This window comes from Pieris brassicae, chromosome 6, assembly GCF_905147105.1.
Source record: "Pieris brassicae chromosome 6, ilPieBrab1.1, whole genome shotgun sequence".
In the NCBI taxonomy this organism is placed as follows: domain Eukaryota; kingdom Metazoa; phylum Arthropoda; class Insecta; order Lepidoptera; family Pieridae; genus Pieris; species Pieris brassicae.
Window position 1 is genome coordinate 11,014,633 of NC_059670.1, and position 14,714 is coordinate 11,029,346.

Here is a 14,714-nt window from a genome sequence, read left to right on the forward strand (position 1 = left end):
AATCCCTTGGCGAGCTTGCACCACCAACTGTCCGGCAATCACTACCATCACTTGGCGACACTTCTCCCATACCACCCGCTCGAGTTGAGCGGGGTTTACAATGTACACGCCATGCATCTGTGAACTCGCGGCGACACTGCATTCCACTAACAGCTAACGATTCTAAAAAGCACCAGCGCTTAACTTAACTCATTGATAACTTAAAAATGCATTCGCTTTGTGTAATCTATAACTCGGGTGACAATATCCCAACTTCCCATTTCACTAACTCATGCCAAGCAAAAGTTTGTGTGAACTCCAACTAACAAGTTAACACCTCCAACAATGACTGAGCCATCTAGATAAATCTGCCACGCCGTCAATTACAAAACGTCCAACTTTTGAGATATACTATTTATTGTTCATCTTCGAAATATTGTCGCGACAATCCGGCCAAGCATACGACCGAATGTTTACATGCGATTTCCTCTAACGATTCTCAAATGGTAAGCGCTGTACAAATACTAAAACGCGAATACCGCAAAATTCTTTGTGTGACCGTTTGCTCTTTTATCCTTAGTGGAAAAATTTTCAACTACTCTTTTAGTTATACAAGTTTGGGCTGGAAAAATAAGAGTTAGGAAACGAAGTCCCTTTTTGGGTAACTTTCCGTAAATGTCTGGCGGAATACGTATTTATGTATTTTTATAAAATGTGAGTGTATTTTCAACGCGAAACGAGGCGTTAATTTTTCAGTCAGTATTATTCTTACGGATTAGGTTTATTTTCGTAATGGAAAACTAACGAAACTAGGCTGCGTCAGTCGCTGCCTAATCGACAAAACGCGATGCAAAGAGCAGCTGCACAAATACTACTAGTGTTTATCAAAACTACGTGCTCGTGCTTGCACGGACTTCGTTAACAATATACGTATATTTCCATTTCCATTCGTAAATATATGACGTAAATGCGAGTTGATCTTTTCATCGTTATTCAATTATATCGATGTTATCGGAAGTCAGGCTAATACTATTTGCATTTTTCATTTGTATTATACAGAGCAATTTGCTCCACATTAACTACTTTTATGTTTCCATTTAACAGCACGCGAGATAGATTATAGCAGGTTATGATAAACCAATAAAGGCGGCTATCGTTTTATGTGTTTTTTCCGATGAAATTCACAAGCGTGGATGTCGACGGTTAAAATCCCAGCAAATTATATTAAACCCTAAATCCAAGTATTTCATAAACTCTTTCCATATTTAGTGTCTGTGTTTAAGCTACCATGACCACAGTACTACCAAAGATTGACAGTCTCAAGTTTTCAGTTTATAAAACGTACACAACAAATTATATAATACTAGATAAAAAAAAGGAATCAAAATTATTTGTCAGCTTTTAAACTACTGGTCCGATTTACATTACAATTTGACTCGCAGCGATGGTATTTACAAATTCAAGCACAACAAAAGCTAGATAATAATAAATCAATACCGAACCAGTTAACAATCGGTGTTCTAGCATGCTTAGATATAGTAGATAATTTTAAGACTAACATAGTCTTCATCAAGTAGACAATAGGTGTAGTTAGAATAAAGATTTCTCTTACAATGATAGATAGTTTAATAGAGATACATGTATTCTCTTATTAGTATGTTCTAGTTTAGATATAGGACTTAAAAAGTAACACTGAGCACAATTTTTACCTTCAATTGTTTGTTACTGAAAGCCACCAACCATTCAATTAACAGTATAAATGATATATTAACCATAGTTTTTGAAATTCAACTTTTATGTTTTTACATTACTTTATTTGGGTAAATAAGGGATGATATGATTTTGATTCAATGGAGATTTTTTTATCATGATGAAACAATATGTTTTAACACTGAGCTCTAAATAGCTATGAATAAAAATCCGTTTAAGAAAGTATACGCAGTAGATGTGTAGGAAGAATTGTGTTCAGTATATCGAGTTTATCTAAGTAATAATATAATCAATTTCTTCTCTAGACAGTTAAGATTTTCAAATTCATCGTAGTTATAGATATTAATTTCTAAATAACTACTCAGTTTAGAGGATGAATAGGAATCAACCAAAAACATAGATCTTTTCTTTATGTAGCAAAATATCTAGTATTAGTTTAGATATTTTATTTGATGAAAAATACTATAAACGAGCTTGAAAATGTTATTTTAATATCTTAATTATATTCGCATTAATTCTATTGTATAATTAAATGTATATACATTATTGTTTCAAAGTTATTTGTCTATTATATTTTAATATATTTACACTGCTTAAGCGATAATGTTACATTAATGTTGATATTTATTATTGTTGTGTAATATTTTTGGATGCTACTATTTACGCTACAACACGTATGAAAAATATTAAATTGTTCTGTAATTTTAATAATGATACCATTGGCGTAATGCTTCAAAGGATCTACAATCATTAGCCATCGCTTTATCGCCACGCCTCGCACTTTGTTTTTCAAAATTAAATTTTGTAAAAAACGGCTTTTGTAATTTCGATCCAATCATATCGCTCTTGTGCGACCGTCCTAATCGCCATCCTCTAAACTAGTCATATTTAATGTAAGCGTAATGTTAATAATAAAGTGTGGCCATAACTAATTCGATTTTTAAGATCAAAAACCGTTATTTTTCTCTTAAATGTTGCCGTACGGGTAAATAACTTAATAACCAAAACACGCGTAAAATAACTCATCAATAACTTTCCCTTTCCTGCATTTTGTGCGTGATGTAGGTTTGGCTTAATACGAAAAATACGTAGTCATTATGTGCGTGCTAGTAATTTAAATAACCCAAATAGTAATGAGGAGCGATTTAAGTTCCTCCATAAACATTCGATGAGTGGAACCGTGGGATGTTCAACATTCTCTATACTTTTGTTTTATAATACTCTAAACAGCTCTTGTAATTTGAGAACGTAAACTCGACGTAACGAAGCTACTTTTTGACATACTTTCAGTTTAGTTTTAATTTGAGCGCCGCGGTTCTGCCCGAGTCCTTTTTAGTTCCGTCGGGTTTGTAGCATTTTATTTTGTCGCAGGTGTAGTGGGAGTTATACCGCCGGAAAGTCGTCTGTTGGTCGGTGTGGAGTATGTAAATCCTAACGGGCTCGCTCAAGGCTCATAGGTTCTGCGATGGACGACACGCCACGACCACTACGCTTCACGACTTATGTTATTGAACACCCATTACGGCTCCCGGAAACTCATTGCGTTACAACTTTGAATTTAAATTTCGAATCCGACGCCATCTTCGAAACGTAACTATGGAATGCAATGTCGCTGGCAAAGTTAAATCAATAATTCACGCGATTTCGCAGATGTTTTACCCGACTAGGCTCGCCCCTATAGCTCGAAAAACTAAATAAGCGGTATCCTTCAGGAAGTAATCCAATGTTTTTCATTTACTTAGGTATATTGCATAATTTTTATAATTAAATTGTAATCGTGTCAACGTATTAATTAAGTCAAAACATTGTTCTTACTATTTCGACATATCGTCTAAATTAATTTTAATCTATTATTATACTATTGTGAAGCCGCTATATTTTAAAAATAAAGGAATTTGCCAATGTATATGCAAACGTCTTGTCTTACTGACCAATTTATTTTAACCAACACAGAGTGGCTAGAAGAGATAATGTTAAGTAGATATAACGTGACATAAGAACTGTGACATTTGAGGAGTGTTTTATTGCGTATACTTAGACAAGAGTAACGAGCATAAAATAAGAAGGTTAGTCGTTATATCTACATGGACTCCTGTCCCAGGAGAGGCATGTGAGACCGCGAGAACGCGGCCGCATCTTCGAGATTCCTCGCATTCAACACGCTCGCCCTCAGAATGCAGCCCGCGAACCAAACATAACTACTTTACATAGTTTATTATTTTTACACAAGCGGTGTCACCAAGAAATCCGATACTAAAACTCGTAAACAAGCCGAATTATGTAACGAACTCTAGGGGAAGTTAAAATTAGGAGCGTAACAGAAGGCGGTTTAATTAAAAAAATAATGGTTCAGCCAGTGTGGCTCTGTACTTTGCGAAAAATCACTGAATGTTCATTAACGGAAACATATTTTTAGTATTTTATTACAAATTCGACTTCGAAGCTCACTGAATATTTTTCTAATTCAGAATATATTTGCACTGTGCAATAAAATCTCTTCTAAGCCATTTTATTTGTAAATAGAAATTCGAAATCCTGCTATCCTTTGAGTCTACGATAGGGCTATGTATACGAACGCAAAAGTGTAGTGATCCAAGAAACTGCTGGTGAATGGAGAGTGCCGTCCACGACAATTCTAGGGCGAGTAATATTTTCACCATCTTCGTTTGATAAAGTTTAACGATAGACTAGAGTAGGCAACATTTGTGCGTAAAGTGTGAACAGTATTAGATCAAGATTGAAATAAAAATGTAAATTAGAACAGCTTAGCCGATAATTTTAGTAATCTAGTATTAGAGCGTGAACTTCTGTAAAAAAAGTTGTAGACAGGCGATTAATCATATTTAGCGGATTTCCTGAATAGTATAGAATAGAGGTTTAAGTCGCGGCAGGCAATTTCCTTCTACAGTAGAGCTTACGATTAGCGTGATTAACAGAGAGTTCTGGTGGAATTGTACGAGTACGCTTAACATATAGTACGTAGAAGTATACAAAATATTGGTGGTGCAAACTCATTTAAAATGGTAGTGATAATTAGATCTAAGCTAGAATAGTTATATTTTCTATAATTATGCATTAGGCATACGTAATAATAGGCAATTCTTTTAATATTGTATCAACTAATAAGTTTAGAATAAGTAGTATAATTTTGTAATCAATTATAGAATAGAAATATTGATAATTCTCCGTAGTTTAAATGTAGAAAACGCGGCAATGCCACGTTTTACTGATGGGTAGAACTGTTGTTACTCGTAGTAAATTTTTGAAAGTTTTGCCTTAATTAATGTGTGACTAATTCCGCTTCTAAACTGTGGCTTTACGTGTTTAATCTATGACTGAACCGTCGACTAAAAATAAGCTGTTAACGATAAATCCAGTGAGAAATATTCGCAACCGAAACACGCTTCAGTATCATCTCAGAGAGGGAAGTTATTGATGGCACCTATTAAATATACGTTTTCTATACGCAGGGGCAGAACTCACGTAAAAGCTAAAATAATACATTTCAATCTCGAAGTGAGAAATGAAGTATGAGTATTACGCCGATGAGATATGTGACTCTACAACTTTTGAATACGTAAATAATGTTTCCCTCCAAAACGTTGTAAATATCGTGTTTGCATGCTATTTCATCTTGTTATTTATTAACGCTACTAAAAATTTATATCGGACTGTTTTTATCACGTTTTACATGTTTTAACACTTGTGATTTGAGACGGCTTAACACCAATGACTTTTGTATAAGTAATAAATGTACGAGTTTTATGTAGGTATAAATTGAGGACAATCGCAAACTTAATTAATTCAAATCTAAAAATCGTATTTTAATATCTTTTATATTTTTCGTCGTCATTCCGTTTTACAACTTATAATTACAACATTTATTCTTGTGTTCCTCTCAAATAATTTAATTTATGGCTTTGCATTAATTCTGAACACAAACTATCTCAACTTTAAATCCATATAACTCGCAGTGTGATTAGTATATAACCCCTACACGCAAACTTACGAATAATTTTGTACGCCAAAAATATGAACCGATAAGGAAACGCGAGATTGATCGAACTCCAAATAAAGGGCGTCCGTAAAACGTTCAGCATCTTTTCCTTGAGTTTTCCTCCGAACGCCTTGTGAATATTTTGCACGGCCATCCCACTTGTGAAGAAGAATTATTAAGTTTCCCCGAACTTGGCAATTATGAAAGTTCGAATAGCTCGCAAGACGGCCTCAGAATTTATAGATGAATATGTGCTTCCCGAGAGGTGAGAGGCTTACTAGGGGTGTGAATCACCCCGTACCTCAATAAAGTCCTTACGAGTTCTCACCTAAGCCAATAAAACTGGAAATTGGCGCTGTTATCTTAAAAGTTCGTTTCCAATTTTAGGCCCTTATCAATCTTAATCGAATCCTTCAAATTTCTGGTTTATCATTGCGTTTACAGGTGTAATTAAATTATTTACGGGTATAGTTTATGTTAAAGATTTTTACTGTTAATTAAACGTGTAATGTGAAAGTTTCATAAGTAAAACTCCCACAGGACACCCAAGTAAAAATACAGATGTGACTGAAATAAACACGTAAAGTTACTTGAACCCTATAAAATTCCAAGTTTACGTTAACATTATAATAACGATCATAAATCACACCTTAACATCACTAAGCGTCTTATAAGTGCGTAATTTTCCCAAAGCAACATTTAAAATAAATAACCATTATTAAAATGTGTCAGCATTTTAGCGATGATCGCGTCCGAGCACTGGCGAACGAGCCCGCTGTCCGACTGGCCGCTACCCCATCCATCATTCATCCTCCATTACTTATATTGTGCTTTTTTGCAAAGTCACTCACAGGCCGGTAATCACCTGGTGCAGAACGGGCCTCCATTTTTCACACTAAATCATAACCCGCACATCTGACAAAATAAAATTTGTCCTACAAGCCAATATTGCTAATGGTAAACGTATGAGTCGACATAAATCGTAACATCTTTTCAACGTAAGTGACTAAGTTGCAACAATGGATGTTTATTGTACGTGGAAAACGGTAAATAAATAAGCAAATGACGCGATAAGACGTTACGGACGCAAAGCAACGGAGGCCGCGTGGAGCCTTGCTACGTGCATGGTATGCTAATGTACCTATTCAATAAGCAGACCGTGGTACCAGCGAGAACTCACGTCAGATAATTTACTGGATATCTTGTAAAAGTTTTTTCTGCTTCTGTGATTTATATGCGCGAAACTTCGACCTCCCTTTTTTCATCTGAATGCACGTGAAATACATACACAATATTTTTATGCTAACATAGTCTTACCGTGGGGATTGTATCCGCCTTAAATGGCTAAATTATTCATGCATTTACGCGTACTTCCGGTGTGGAATTGTTACGGATAACGTTGACACTCGATGCGGTAATTTAGGATTAGGCTTATATAGGAGATGGTTCAGTCATAGAATGTGTGTAACATGAGTATGTGCTCAGGCCAGAGTGTGCGAACCATGTGTATGTTTGCAGTGGACCTGACGAACGGCCAACTCACACCGAATAACAACACACCGCTGCTCGCGCAGGCTCTCTCAGGTGAGGCCTCCACCACATTCACACATAACATTCCTAACACCAACCATTTCTAATTCCATACAGAACTACTATCGTAATGATATAGTGTGGTTTCTATTCTGACCTAAGTTGATTTGTATTCGTTACACAAAACGCTCAAATTATATAATCAATTTAAAGTAATACATAATATTATTCAACATATTTCATTTACTAATTATTATTATTATTATTTTCAAGTAACTGTCGGCAATATTCAAATAACAGATTCCGGACAAAAAATCAATAAATTTGAATTTAAAAAAGAACTTTATAAGCAAAGTTTATAGCAAACCGTAGCGATCACTAATAGATTAGTATTTTATATTGCAGTAATGAACAACTACCAGGCGGCAGCAGCAGGATTTGGGCCTCCAGCGTCACCTCACACGGCCGGAGGACGGGCAGGATTTCCAGCTGCTAGTTCGCCAGGACCAGCGCTAGACGTCTACGGATCTGCAGCAGACAGCGTCGGATACGTACAAGCAGCGAGTCCCCAGCCCTCTGGATTCCCAGCTATCGCAGTGAGCCGTGCACCCCTAAATTACACCCCGGTAAGATCACCTCAAAACATATGGATCTTTGTAAATATGTATTAACTATAATATAAAAGTTAGAAAGGAATAAAAAGTTTCATCCTTATTTTATCCGTGATAAATGGGATAAAGTTATTAACTTTCGATTACAACTTTTTTCATTTATAACGTCATGTTCAAAAATGCCTATTTCAGTGAGGTTCAAATAAAAGCAATTCATAAAATTGTCCCGCACAAAGTTTCAACTGTCACAAAATTCAAATTAATGTTTGTTGTGTTTTGTTTTTCTTTGTGAACTTTTGATTCCTATTGAGAGATTTTCAGATCTTCTTTAATTACACTGATACTGTATTCTCATTAAATAATAAATATTGATTAACTATTATTTTACATACGTTAAGTTAGCCAAGGGATCATTTCGGTGAGGCGACAGGCTTCGCAGACGCAATTAACAGCCGTTGACACTGAAATTTTAGCAAGACGTTCCAATCTCATTAGGGAACCGATCTTCCTTGTCGCTCTTAAGCATAATCACCATAAGTTAGCGAGGCAGTGAAGCGTGAGAGATGTGATTATAAAGTGTTCCGAAATATGAGCATGCGAGCGACGGCGGCGGCAATCTGCGCGATGCAATGCCGCGGGTAATGGCTTTTTAAAACTGCGACCGCGCTCCATAACTGCTTCCAAGCGACGCCATCAGTCTTCATTGCTTGTCGACGCCAACACCGCGAACGCTGAGATCTTAACTCTTCACGTGCTTAAGACATTTTTCAAAACGTTTTAAAGCTTCCATTCGTTTACATAATGCGAACGTTTACGTTACAAATTTATTCGATATTTAAAATGTAACTAGAGAATATAGTTATGAATGGCTTAATAGACGTGCTATGTAGGCCGCGGCGCATGTGGTGTTCGGGTGTAAAATGGTCTTATTAGATACCAGGAATGCCCCCACGGGCAATAACCATAAATCAAGGAGAACAAGCGGTGTAATTACCACTGCCGAGCGGTCGCGCCGCTCTAACTCATCGCTGTTTTTATTTTGTTAGCCACTGAATCCACTACGGCTCTATCGACTGTGGGCACCAAACTGAATACCTTTAAATCTGCCCCCTGTGAGGTTAACAACCAATCGATCGTTCTATGCTCTCATTCAATTACGTTATACAAACTCCCTATTCGGGAATGAAGGGAAATTAAAATGGAAAAGTGTTTCACGGGAACATTGCTGTTTTTAACTTTGTTTATAATTAAAAACTACCGCTGCAGTGTTATATTTTTAGCTCGATTATATTAATATATATATATATATATATATTTCCTGCCTTTTAGAAATCAATAAATGCTAACACTGTTGTGTATATTGTGTATACAGGGACCCCTGATTCCTGCGGCCTTCACCAACGGATACCACTGAAAGCGCAAAAGCACAAATATTTATGTGAGTATTTTTAATGTATCTCGTTGTGCATAATTAAAACGTCGTTAGCGGAATAACCTTTTAAAAGAACGAGCGTATGTAATTGTTGCAAATATGAGCACTCAAGTGCTAATACTCGTTTTCACAAACTGAGAATTAAGTCTAAAAGCACAGCGTTTATGTATTAAAATATGCAATAGTTAAAATTGCTTACATACACGTGTACGTACTTTTAGCTTTTATTCTAACGTGAAAGAAGTTGAGTTTCATACTGAGAAAACATTAAATTTCCTCTTTTGCCAATATTATCTTGCTTTCATAAATTAAACATCATGGTTTTGTTAATGATTATGTTATTTACTACAAGTTTAAAAATTGTTTGTCCGCAGGTGGCGAGCGGCGTGGTGGCGCGCAGCATCCACATCCAGCATCGCGCCGACTCTGCAACTCCGCCCGGTCCACAGCCCGAGTGCTCGCGGCGCACGCGACGCCTCGCCGCGCGCCGCATCGGCGACGGTGATCCAATCCGTCCGGTCACCGCGCGGACCGATCCCTCGACCGCGGCATCTCAATCTCACATAGATCCCACCCCCTCTCTTCTCCCCAAAATCACCCCCCGACCCCCCCTATCTCTCTATTTCTCTCCCCTAAAACACCCTATTGTAAATAATCTACTTTTTGTCGTGTGAACGAGACATAGTTTATCGATTAAACAGGTATTTTTTCAATCTCGCTTCGACTGTATCGTAGATGTGTTGTCAATAATAAAATACATTTCATAAGCATCTAGACGGTTAAATTGCAGGGAGGTGTATCTTTAATATTTTATTATTCATAGTTAATAACAGTTAAGATAACTTGCATGTCTATCCCTTGACGCGCGAGACTTTTAGTTCGTTAGATAGTGTAACAATTGTTCGGCGCGCGATTTGTGCCTGTCCTTCGAATTTGAATTTCGTGCTCTAACATTCTCCGTAGGAAGTTTATAATAACGATTAGATTTTTCAGTGTTAATAGGGTATCGGGCAGAGTTTGGAGCGCATTATTTTATAATAGCAATAATGTCTACCCTTCTCCGTGTTCCGCGTGAAGAGTCGACTTGGTAGCTAGTGGAATAAGTTTGTTTGGTAAAGGCCTGGCGGAGCGCCCGGCTCCGGCCGGAGACAATAAGACGGCTTGCGCCCGCGCGGCCGCCGCCATCCTCGCTCGTCCACCGACACATATTTTATTCTATTTTTAATAAAAATTCAAATATTAAAGTAATAACTATACTACTATATTGCGCATATTTTATCTATAAATGTAATTATTTTTGCCTAATTCGAATTGTATAAAACCACCTCTTTGCATCGATGTCTTGTTTTGTAGCTAAAGTTTCTCGGTTACTTCCCTATAAGAATACGATAGAAATTCGTATACATACTTTCTTATATTATGTAATATGATATAAAATTTTATCCTAAGGATAACATCATCATGTTTACGATTACATAAGGAAGTTTGAGAAACTAAGTCGAAACATTTCGATATATTCTCTCATCTAATTAAGATAATAATTCATTTCTATCTTGTACCTTTGAATGTAGGCATTGTAATTATAATAAATACGATTTTGTGCATTACGTAATTAATATCCATTGTTTCTTACCATTGTATTAATTAACTTAAATTTAAGACCACTGTTGAAAAATATTCACGCCTCCACTAGGCCGTGGAGTCACAACGTACTTAGATCTATTTCCAGTTTAAATTAAAATAATTATTAAACAGTAAATAATAAATTTTCATACATAAAATGCATTATAGTTTCACAGGTTAAATACCAACACAACAGTTAATGATCAGAGTTGAGGTAATAGAGTAAAATATGAAGTCAATTCATTAATACATATTCGTTAGGTACTGAGACATTTGATGACGACTTTGTCTAATCCACTATAGGATGCCGAGCGCAGCGTATTCGTAGCACCCATGTAGCGCAATCGCGTAGATCGTCTACGCGCTACGTAGCCGCTCGTGCGTTCATTACACATGCACATGTGATTGCAACCATTCGTTATTTACTATTATTACTCATTACATCAATTACATTAATATTATAAATTTAGATATTAAATTTTAGGTAATAATAATGAACAATCTTTTAAATGCTATTATTATATAAATACGTTATAAATATAAATGTTTCCTGTTACAAAATATTGAAAATGATACGAAATTAATCAATATTCTTTTTAAAGGTAATTTATTATTATTACTTATGGGTATGTAGTTAATTGAATAAAGGAATGTTACAAACTGAGCGCGCTCGCCGCGTTCGCTTCGCGTTTTATTTGCATGACATTGTTCGCTATTCTCGGACGACTGGATCGGCTCGGAGCTCGCAGTCCGCTCAAATACGTCGCACAGTCACCGGCGCGTGCGTCGGTGCCGTGCTGCACAGGAAAAGCGACCGCGATTATGTTGTTAAACGTTAGCTAGGAAATTGATAATTAAAACGAAGGTGTGAGTCTATCATAAGACCGGAGAACGATATCATACCTAACAAATTAACGTAATCATTTGTTTTATATTTACGGTGTTGTAGGTATTTAAGACATTTTTTCTTAGAATATTTAATTATTATGAAATGTTATATTGTTAGGCCTGGGCCGGCGGCGGGGCGATGCGCGCGCTCCGTTCCGCCGTCGGCTTTTCATTCACATTTACATCCTCACTATAATTATATTTTCTTACCGACCTTTTTAATGTAGGAGAAGCGTACACGGCCGCTTATCCCCGTGCGAGATCGAGTACAAACATACTTAATTATTATAGTGAGTGAGTTCGTTTCGCCCGTTCGTGAGAAGCCATCGGTTCGCCGCGATTGCACGAGACGGTTAAGACAAAATAATACTATTGTATATACATAGATAGCCGCATGTAAAAAGACTTAGTCAATACCATCTGATCGATATTATTAGACTCATTCGAGCCGCAATCAGGATTAGCTTGACAAAGATATTAGTTTCATTATTTTTATGATTCTTTCGTTAAGTTTTTGTAAGTTAGAGGTTAGATCGGACACAGGCCATAATATTATTTCGTCGTCGTTACGTTATATGTAACGTGGTTTAGAGAAAGTAAAACTCGGGATGCGTGTAAGCAATAAATAATGATAATATTATGACCAGTGTAGAGAGCTACATTGACGCGGTTCGGCTTGCGAGTAATCTTTTGTCACAAACATGGAATCCACAACAATTGTACCTTTTGGAAATATTAATGACGTCACAGTCGATAAAGCATTACTCCCAAACCCAACAACGACCACTTCCTCTCGCTTTTAACATTCGCGTTAGTTGATTTATTTCAGTCACAGTTTTTAGAAATGTGTTCTATATCAAAGTAAAGACTACGTAATAATTAATAAGCGAGATCTCAAATTAATTTTAAAAATTCTTTATGTGATTCTAATATCGTATAATATCCATCTATATATAAAATTAAATTAACTAAAAAGATAATTTATTATATTTTGTATAATAACTTTCTACATTAATTTACACTACTTATATTGTTATTAAAGATAATAATTAATTTTAAAGGAATAAAGTGTCAGACTGGTAATGTTCGTAGAGTCGCCGTGGCGGCCTTAGATCAGTAGCTTTGCATACTCGGCAACGGCCAACTTAATGATTCAAGGACCAAAAAGTTTAAAAATTAATTCGCGTAGAACCGGACGCTCATTGGCTCCACACGAACTGATACAAACTGTTTGATATCATTGCAGCAACAGAGCGTGTCTGTGAGAATTGCGTTTGAGAATCAAGAGTGGGCTTAGGGCATAACGGCTGCCTCTGTGACGTCATGGACGTTTCTGTACACCCTTTTACCATCGCTTCACATAAATTAAATTTCTTATTGTAGCTGTAATAGTTTTTAATTCTTACGATACTTATCTTTGTAATGATAAAAATATGGCAATATTTATCAATAAGGCTAACTGTAGTTTTGTCAATTTCATACATCGCATCTTTTTGTAATAATAGATTATGACGGTATAATTTGGACGAGAAGCTACGGGTAGAGTGACGTCACGGGCGGTGCCGCTATGGCCGGCGCTCGCGAATACAACCCCGGCACCCCTCCCCGCCCCGCGCAACGCCGCCCGCTTCGTTTCGTTCTCGCGGTTACTTCTCGATTACGTGCTTCGCGTGCTGACTGATTTTCTATAGCAATAAAAATCAATTACCTAAGATTTTACATTAAAGTAAATTTGGATTTATATACGTTCGAATTTGGTGTCATGTACATTTAAATTAGGAAAGAAGTTAATGATAGGCGGACGGGCCGCGCATTCGCCGCGGTCCCGATGCGGTATTTTCGTCATTTCTTCGTGTATAGTATGTTACAATGAATCTGTATACAATATGGATATAAATCGTATGATGAAATTAGTTTTTATGGCATCTCTTTATTAATAATATCAGAGATTTTGTAAATGTGGTGGGAACGACCACCACCCAATTTCGTGCACCCGTGCACTTTAACTTATTGGAATATAACATTATAATAACGTAATACTACGTACTATGAGATATATAATCATACAGCCTTACGGGGCGCGCGTGTATGGCGATGTATGTATACACATTGTGCAATGTACATATACCTATTATAATACAATGATTTAAGACAAGGTTCACATCGTGCCGTGTGTATGTGGTAATAATAAATATAATATGGACATTGTTCAAACAATAACCAGTTGTTTTATTTATTCATCCGGTACCTTTTCCCGAGATACCCTTTGTGGCCTGCAAAAGACACTCGACGGGAAAGTAAATTTACAAAAATGATTATAGTCTAAATTATGAAACACCAGTTAATGGAAAACAGATATTTTAAAATGTAGCTTTTAATTGTTGGCCTGGAAGACAAGACGAGATTATTCTGAATAGCTATAACTGATATACTTAAGAAGTTAATGGGATTTGTAAAAAAAGAGCATTTAGCAAGTAACAAAACATACCTTAAATTTATTATAAAAGTTCTTTGTTCCTACCACAGAATTTTTCCATTGAATAACATTTTACATGAACTGCAGTCACATGGACATAAGACAAGCATTTTGTTTATTATATTGAAATAGCAGAAAAAATGCTTCTAATTGTTTTAAGAACTTAAAGGTTCGATACTGAATTTAATATTTTAACTAAATAAGAAATGTAAGTCTTAGTTATAAATTAACAGTATTTTTCTTATCTTAAAAGATAATTATATGATAGGGTAAACCTTAATCATTGGCGCTACAACCTTTTTAGGTCAGGGCCTCAGATTTCTGTATCTGTTTCATGTAGCACGTAGGTGATCAGCCTCCTGTCTGCCTGTTTCCTCACGATGCTTTCCATCACCGTTCGAGTGCAAGTTAAATACGCATATAGACAGAAAGTCCATTAGAGCACAGTCGGGGATCAAACTGATACTG

General features: G+C 36.2%; 1 protein-coding gene across 7 annotated transcripts in view; it reads left to right on the forward strand.

The window, feature by feature from the left end:
• The window catches only part of LOC123710778 (RNA-binding protein Musashi homolog Rbp6), a 439,295-nt gene extending 425,305 nt beyond the window's left edge, over positions 1-13,990 (forward strand). For 5 of the 7 annotated variants that reach the window (XM_045662965.1, XM_045662966.1, XM_045662970.1 and 2 more), the window contains 4 exons: positions 7,205-7,270; positions 7,622-7,842; positions 9,200-9,265; positions 9,634-13,990. In XM_045662965.1, coding sequence (XP_045518921.1) covers positions 7,205-7,270; positions 7,622-7,842; positions 9,200-9,241 — 329 coding nt within the window. In that variant the 3' untranslated portion in view covers positions 9,242-9,265; positions 9,634-13,990. Of the gene's footprint in view, positions 1-3,060; positions 3,604-7,204; positions 7,271-7,621; positions 7,843-9,199; positions 9,266-9,633 lie in introns of those variants that run through there. The other 2 variants (XM_045662967.1, XM_045662968.1) reach the window with 2 other exon arrangements.
• The last annotated feature ends 724 nt before the right edge of the window (positions 13,991-14,714 follow it).